The sequence below is a fragment of the Danio aesculapii genome, chromosome 19 (assembly GCF_903798145.1).
Source record: "Danio aesculapii chromosome 19, fDanAes4.1, whole genome shotgun sequence".
NCBI lineage: Eukaryota > Metazoa > Chordata > Actinopteri > Cypriniformes > Danionidae > Danio > Danio aesculapii.
This window is the reverse complement of record NC_079453.1, coordinates 8,821,097-8,830,009: the sequence shown is the minus strand read 5'-3', so window position 1 is coordinate 8,830,009 and position 8,913 is coordinate 8,821,097. Positions and strand designations below refer to the sequence as shown.

General features: G+C 38.6%; 1 protein-coding gene across 1 annotated transcript; it reads right to left on the bottom strand.

Moving 5' to 3' along the window:
* Positions 1-668: 668 nt before the first annotated feature.
* On the bottom strand, positions 669-8,612 carry tap2a (transporter associated with antigen processing, subunit type a). Its single transcript, XM_056479970.1, is given in 10 exon segments — positions 669-931; positions 1,099-1,235; positions 4,607-4,766; positions 4,891-5,064; positions 6,539-6,727; positions 6,854-6,982; positions 7,075-7,272; positions 7,373-7,578; positions 7,687-8,010; positions 8,088-8,612. Coding segments are annotated over 10 exon segments (2,256 nt in total). The 5' UTR covers positions 8,584-8,612; the 3' UTR covers positions 669-688.
* Between the last annotated feature and the right edge of the window lie 301 nt (positions 8,613-8,913).

The following is an 8,913-nucleotide window of genomic DNA, read 5'->3' as shown; positions in this document are numbered from 1 at the left end:
GAAAGTTAACAGTTAATTATTAAAATCAGTCACAAACAGATTAGTAGTAATCCAATATTTATTAACATTTCACAATATTCACAAATTATAACCTCAAACAGATTTAAAGTGGTACTTTTTTGACATTTTGTTGTTAAAACAACAATACAGAGAACTGAAAAGTGATAAATATTGAAGATGTTTGGAGTATCACAATCCCTATTTGCAGTAGTGGACAGTAATAAAGTACCTTCATTTCACTAATGTAACTAGTACATTTTTCAAGTGTCCGTACTTTATCAGAGTACTTTTATCTTGGGGAAAGCATACATTTCCCATACTTTTAAATGTCTTTTTTAAATATCCATAAACTTTTTCCAACTACTGTATGTGTTTCCTATGCCAAAAGGGAGTCTAGTTAGTTATAGGACATAGTTGAAATCTGGATAATGAAATAATTTATTTCTAATTGAGTTGCATTTAACCTCCCTCATCCCTGAAGCACACAACATATACATATACATATACATATATATATATATATATATATATATATATATATATATATATATATATATATATATATATATATATACACATACATACACACACACATACACACACACACACTACTGGAGTAGCAATTTGTTATGTACTTCAACCACCACTGCCCTCTTGTAAGTTCCTATTTACAGCATTTCAGCATGGCCTACTGTGTTTTTACGGTATCAGATTTCTCTTTGTCTTGGTTTGTTGTGTGATCATCACTAAAGAGCCTCTCCCTCAGCTTATAGTAGCTTCCCTTCTTTTCCATCAGTTCCTCATGCGTGCCTTTCTCCACCAGCTCCCCACTGTCAATCACAACAATCTGATCCGCCCTCTCAATGGTTTTCAACCTATGAGCAATCACTAGCAGTGTCTGGGTGGGGCAGCAGGACAAAGCCTGTTGAACCTGTGAAATAATAAATAAATAAAAATATCAGTCGGTGCCAATAGCCTAGTGGTTAGTGTGTTGTCACATGACACTGAGGTGTTTACGGCGACCTGAGTTTGATTGCCAGCTCAAGGTCTGTGTAAAGGCATATGTATATGTGATTACACTGAAAAGCTGTAGTTTACCATTTGTTCACTTTCAGTGTCCAAAGAGCTGGTCACTTCATCCAGTATGAGCACCTGAGGTTCTCTGATCAGAGCTCTGGCGATAGCGATGCGTTGCTTCTCACCTCCTGAGAGTAGATTACCACGCTCTCCCACATCTGACAAAGCAAGACCAGATTTTTATGACTAGAGGAAAAATCTAAAATTCCTTGACAAAAAATAGAGTGACTACAAAAGCAGAGTTGAAAACCACCCAGGCAGAAACCATATAGGAATTCTAAAATCAAGGGTTCCCACTCTTCTTGAAAGAACTTGAATTTCAGACACATGAATTCAAGGCCTGGAAAGTACTTAAAAACAAACATAGGTCCTTGAAAGTTCTTGAATTGAATGTTCATGGTGTTTTTAAGAGTTCACACTTAGCTGATGCTTGATAATAAAGCTTGTTTGGCATGCTGTCCCGGGAGAGAGCCCTGAGCTTATGAGATCCTTGAGCACTGGGCTGCCTCCCATTTGCAGGGCGAGAGGGGAGTTTGAGCTCAGGTAGATCTCGATAAAATCCCCCCAGCTTATTTCTGGCTAATTCAATTCAATTAAATTCACTTTTATTTGTATAGCGCTTATACAATGTAGATTGTGTCAAAGCAGCTTCACATAAAAGGTCATAGTAAATAGGAACAGTGTAGTTCAGTTTTTAGTGTTTAAGTTCAGTTCAGTTTAGCTCAGTTCAGTGTGGTTTAATAATCACTACTGAGAGTCTAAATATTAAAGAGCAAATCCAACGATGCGCAGCTCTATAGATCCTGAACCATGCAAGCCAGTGGCTAATGACAGATATAGGATTGCTGAGGAGCTAAGAGCTTGGCTATGGTATCAATTTGGTATGTTCAATTTACTTAGGCTGCATGTTTTTTGGACTGTGGGAGGAAACCGGAGAACCTGGGGAAAAACCACGTGAATATGGGGAAAACAATCAAACTCTGCTCAGAAATGTTATCTGGTTTAGAAGAGACTTTAACCGGGAGACATTCTTGCTGTTAGGAAACAGTGCTAATCACTGGGCCGCCGTGTCGCCCATCTGGAATGGAGGGGGAGTGGGGGAGGGGGATTCTTCAAGATGAAGATATTGAGATAAGAAAATTTTGGTTATTTATATTGAGTTAGGAATCATCTGGTTGGAGAATCAATCATGAGTTGATGCGGGAGCAGCTGAGAACAATCATAATCACGTGATCCTCGAAATTAGTTTAGAAATAAACTTCACATTTCAAAAATTGTACTGTGCTGCTTTCTAAAACTGAACAAAAAAACTAAAAAATTCTTCATTTGAAAATCTTACATTTAAATCTTTTACAAGAACTATGACAAATAATGCATTTTATAAATATTTCAGAAACCACATTTGACTATTAACAGTGTTGAATTCAACCAATTGTATTAAAGTCCTTTGAACATGACTGTTTAAAATAGTCAACATTTTTGAAAATGACACATTCAAAACATCATCCTTACTATGACATTTTAATGTAAAAATTAAGTGTAAGTGAAATGTTGAGTACAGGAAGGACTTTCATGGAATCGCACTGGAGTTCATGTTCATGTTTTCTTGCGGTTTGTTTGAGCAGGTTTGAATGCAGCAGTTGAACATCAGTATGCACTAAAAGTGGACCAAACTAGCACATCTTTTTGAAGAGGTGGTCTTTGTACTTATTTTAAAGTTTGTCGTGAAAAAAGATCTGAACCTAAACAGACCCAACTGCAAAAGGAACTGCGCATTTTAGGACTAAACCTGCTGCCGTAATAAGCTGCATTGCGTAAGATGGTAACTCATGGACAAACTTTTGGAGTGACTTGCGATGTCATTTGCAGTGCATTAAAACCTAGTTTTCAAGTTGGATCCGCAAGTCATTCTAAAAATTCAAAGTTTTTGATGCTTACCAGCTATATAACATATGATGACCAGGAATAAAGTCAACCAGCGCAGTTATGTTGTTTTCTTTATTTTTTTTTATTTGGTTTGTTTCAACTGGTTTGGACCCGAGTGGTCTCAAGAGAAACCAAAACCCCAGAAATGTTCTACAGAATATTATCTGTTGTCTTTGATTCAAACAAATGAACTGAACCACAGGTGTGAACGTAGTTCATCATACACCAGTGAGGGGGTCGGACAAATCCTATTGGGGTGTGAATATGATTTTAAACTTTCTTTCTGCTGGCTAAATGTCTTATGGATAAAGTATACATAAATAGACAGCAAAGGAAAAATAATTCAAATGTCAAAACCACATTAGTTGAATTGTGAAGGGAAGGGAAGGCAAGTTTATTAATGGTTAGATTGCAAACAGACCATTGTATTTACACCAAGCACTTATTATGATAAACTCTAGCAGTGTGAACCTACACTGGTCTCACGGTTTGGTTCCAATTATCATGCCATCGATTCGGTTCAACTTCATAGCACAAAAATTCTTGTCTTAATATGTATAAATATATTTATATATTATTTATAATACAATTTTTCTCTTTTAAAACAAGCAGTGAGATATATGAACCTGTACTTTTAAAAACTCAAGTACATGCACAGAACAACATGAGCATTTATAGTAAATAAACGTAAATATTATTCCGCTCGAGTGTTGTCTAGCGATTTCTTACACCCATGATTAGTCACACGCTCAACAGAAAGGGTTCCAATTGGCTCCAACACATCACAGCTGTTCCATGATAGACATCGTGGAGAAAAGTCACTTTGCAGACACGTGCTTGTGTCTGGAACCACAACTATCACTGTAACAGCCGAGAGGAAATGAAAATTTTATTTTCTCAATCCCAATGAAATAGGGGCTTCTGCTGTAACTTCAGTGTATGTGAAAGACCGTCCAGCAAACACGCAGTAAATTGTGCAGTTTCTATGTTTTTAAGTAGTTGGAGGGTTTTAATTACGTTTGTAATGACCGGTTATGATCTATTACTAAACTGATACTGCATTGTCTGAGTCTGCACCAAAGAAACAATTAATATTGACACCCCTAATAACTCATTCATTCATTTTTCTTCTATTTCTTTAGTCCCTTATTTATCAGTGGTCGCCACAGCGGAATGAACCGCAAACTATTCCATATATTCCACCAACCGCCAACTATTCCTTCCAGCCACCACCCAGTTCTGGGAAACCCCCATACACTCTCTCATTCACACACACTCATGCACTATGGTCAATTTCTATTTTACTCAATTCACCTATACTGCGTGTTTTTGGACTGTGGGGGAAAAACCGGAGCACCTTGAGGAAAACCCACCCAAATACGGGAGAACATGCAAACTCCACACAGAAATGCCAACTGACTCAGCCGGGACTCGAACTAGTGACCTTCTTGTTGTGTGGTGACAGCGCTAACCACTGAGCCACCGTGCCACTCTTATAATAAACTATACTCTGGAGTTTCAAAAGCATGTAGAAGTCATGTCATAAGAATCTTGATGAGTGAAGACAACATTTTTGAATGAATAATGCATTAATTTTATTTACCTGTGTCATATCCCTTTTCCAGTTTGGAGATGAAGGCATGGGCATTGGCTTTGCTTGCAGCCTCCTTCACTCTTTTCATTGAGCAGCCTTGCAGACCATAGGCAATGTTGTCTCTTACAGTACCAGAGAAAAGGACAGGCTCCTGACCCACCATCGCTACCTGAGAGAGATTTATTTGCAGATCCATTAGTTGGTATTATATATATTTTTTCTATTCATAAGTAGACTTCTAGATAGTGAATGATCTTTAGTAGAGTAGTAGTATGTTCTTTCAAATTAGTCACCTTGCTGTGCAGATATTTGTGTTGGTAGTCCTGCAGTGGTTGTCCATCTAACAGAATGTGTCCCTGCTGTGGCTGATAAAATCTCTCCAGCAGACTCACACAGGTGCTCTTCCCTCCACCGGACATTCCCACTAGAGCCGTCATCTGACCCGGCTTCAGCTCCAGAGAGAAGTCCTGGAAACATGTGAAAAGTTATGGTAAGTTATTCAAAATCTTAAAATGTTATGTATTGAATAGATTATGTATAGTTCATGATACAGATGAACAGTTGAACTTCTTGTTTAATCTCACATGATAGGCATACATGATATATTTGCGAACTTATCCTCTCAGAAAAAAAATATATATACAGGGGTTGGGCAATGAAACTGAAATGCCTGGTTTTAGACCACAATAATTCATCAGTATGATGTGGGGTGTCCTATGGCCAATACCGCATCAATTTGTCTTGGCAATGACAGATCCAAGTCCTGCACTGTGGGCAGAGGGATTTTGGGCCATTTTTCTTGCAGAATAGATCACTATGTGATGCTGGTGGAGGAAAACGTTTTCTGACTCGCTCCTTTAAAACACCTCATAGTGGCTCAATAATATTTGGATCTGGTGACTGTGCAGGCCATGGGAGATGTTCAGATTCACTTTTATGTTCATTAAACTGCTCTGTCATCAGTCCTTCTGTGTGTATTGGTGCACTATTATCCTGATACATAGCACAGCATTTAGGATACAATGTTTGAACCACTGGGTGCATATAGTCCTCCAGAATGGTTTGGTAGTTTTTGGCAGTGACGTGCCCATCTAGCACAAATATTGGGCCAAGGGAATGTCATGATTGCTACCTAAACCATCACTGATCCACCTCCTTCACTTTGGGCATGTAACAGACTGGGTCATGCGCTTTTTTGGGGCTTTTCCACACTGTAACTCTCCAGATGTGGGAAAGATAGTGAAGGTGGACTCATCAAAAACCAATACATGTTTTACATTGTCTATAGCCCAATATTTTCTCTGCTGGCACCTTTGAAGAAAGAAACTCAAACAGCTTTGAAACAAGTGAAGGGTTAGGGAATTGCATTTTAATATTTGACATGCATCAGGTAATGTGATTCGTCAGTAAACACTACCTTTAACACATTGTGGTCTGGTCTTCTGGGATACGAGAAGGTGAGGTTCTGTAACTCTCCCAGATGTGGGATAGACAGTGAAGGTGGACTCATCAAATAACAATACATGTTTTACATTGTCTATAGCCCAATATTTTCTCTGCTGGCACCTTTGAAACCTATGTTTGGCATTAGCATGAGTGACCAAAGGTTTGACTATAGCAGCTTGGCCACGTATATTCACCCTGATGAACAGTTTTGGTGGAAACAAGAGAGTTGCAGTGCATATTTACTCTTACTTACATTTACTAACTCTCATACAGTTTTAAACATTTATGAGTTTCTTTCTTCTATTAAACACAAAAGAAGATATTTTGAAGAATTCTAATGGAAAAGTTACTATTCAAGTCAATGGATCTCAGCATTTTGCTTTGTGTTTAACAGAAGAAAGAAACTCAAACAGCTTTGAAACAGGTGAAGGGTTAGGGAATTGCATTTTAATATTTGACATGCATCAGGTAATGTGATTCGTCAGTAAACACTACCTTTAACACATTGTGGTCGGGTCTTCTGGGATACGAGAAGGTGAGGTTCTGAAACTTGATGTGTCCTTTCAGATCTTTTGGCATCAGGTTTCCATCAATACTGACTTCAGACTTTCGGTCCTGGTACTCAAACACCTTACCAGCAGCCCCTACTGAATTCAGCATGTCTCCAAAGATGTAGATCAAAGTCTGGGAATAGAGATGGACACATATTTATCATGCTGAAAATTATTTTGTTATTGCTGTTGATAGGGTCGTTCAACTTTACTTGACCCTTTTATTAAGCAACCTCTCTTTTAAAGTAAACAGACTTACTCTAATATTATCTCCAAGGTCTTGCTGATACAGAATGAAAGAAACCAGATTCCCAGTGCTCATCTGTCCATACTGTATGAACAGTCTCCCGTAGTAAAGCATGGCCACCTTCATTCCCAATTCTGTCATCTGCAAGCACCACAAATGTCAAGAAGAAATTATCAATATAAAAGCAATATAGTATTGAAAGTTTCCTTCAGAGAAAATAAACAAATACTGACCCTCCTAATTAGCAGGTAAATTGCCCTGACTGTGTCCCGTCGGGTCTTCAGATTGTGAGTTTCCATCAAACGGCTATCATAGCGACGGGCTTCACCAAGTTCTGTCTTGAAACTCTTTACTGTCCTGATCCCTGAAACTGCCTCCCCAGCAGCGTCATTAGCTTGTGCCATGGAGTCCTGAACTTCTTTTGAGAGCTTCTAAAGAATGCATGAATATATATATATATATATAGGGTATAATTCTCACATGTGCATAAATGATTATCCATCATTCTTCATGTTTTTATCTGCACCTTACCTGATAGTGTGTATCATATATGTTCTGCAGTAAGCCTGTCAGTGGTGTCTCCATCAGCATCAGTAGTGTAAGCTTCCAGGAGAGGCTCACCATCAGATACAGCATTCCTAATGTCTTTACAAGTGTCCGCAGAAGAACATTGACATTCAGGGCTACAGCCCGGCCCATCAGAGTAGTGTCTGTAGACAGTCTAGAGGTGACATCACCTGAAAGACAGATTAAGTAGAAATAGAATGAAAATTACAATGCTTCTTATTGAAGTCTGCAACAAGAGAATTAGTGTATATATGCACTTGCAATTGGTGTATATTTACCTGTCTTGATGGTCTCAAAGAAGCCAATGTCCTGCCTGACCAGAGATCCGAACAGTTGCACCTTGACTCTGCAAGTGAAGCTATTGATTGCACACATGAATAGGCCTCCACGACAACCTGCACTGAAAGAGCTGAGAGTAACAAAAAAAAGCATTAATTCTGATATTATATAGAGTTTTTTCGTAATTCAAATTTTATTTAATACCAACCTTCCTAATGAAAACAATCCCATGAAAATGATAGCTGATCTAAAGTTATCCCACTGGTAATGGGAACCCAAGATGTCAATCACCTCTCCTGTGTAAAGTGGGATGAACATTTCACCTGGAAAACATAACAAGAGCTTTACAAAAGCAGGTTTAGATTGTAGTTTTAGTGTAGTAAATAAAGCTAATACTTACATAGCACAGCTAGGGCCAGAAAGACAAAAGCTCCAAATAATAATATATAATCTGGCCTGTATAAGCGGATGACCCGGATGAAGAGGACTCGAGCCCTCTGTTTGCGCTCTTTACCGTTACTCCCTTCATTCCTGTCAGGCAATGTTATCTCCCAAAAAAGACATGCTAAAGCAGCAGCCACTGTACCGACAAGCCACACAGTGAATTTATCAAGGCGGTAGTTGTTAAACAACGCTAAGCGTCCGGTTTCGTACACAGAACCGATAAAACAGTGAACTGCAATCCATCTTCTTATCAACGGATCTGCCGCATCTTTAGATAAAGTAGACCCCGCGTACAGCAGCGTGCACCGCAATCCAGATTCAGCCCATTGGCGTAACAGATTATAGTCCAAACCTTTTGTTGGAGACTTGAGCAAAGTTTCTCCGAGGTTCAACATATAAACTATTAAAATGTCAACACATAATATACACGCGAACACCAAAACCTTCCGCATAGTGTGTGCGAAAACTGGTTGCCGTGGTAACACCGAAACGGTATTGAAAAAATATATCTCCAAATAAACGACCTTCTTGGGTTATTATTTTCTTCGTTTTGCCCGGTCCTACAGATTGCTGGTGTGTGTTTTCTTTACGCAACGCCAGGGCATTTTAGGACACTGAAATTACTTTACTTTCACTTTCAGTTTCTCAGGGTAAGGGATTTTCCTGCTGAAGGCTACAACACAGAGCAGCGCTTTGCGTTTGGATTTCGGTTGAGAGCTTTTTTCTGTTGATCAATTTTATAAATCATATTAAAGCCATAGTAGTTTATACATGTGAAATTA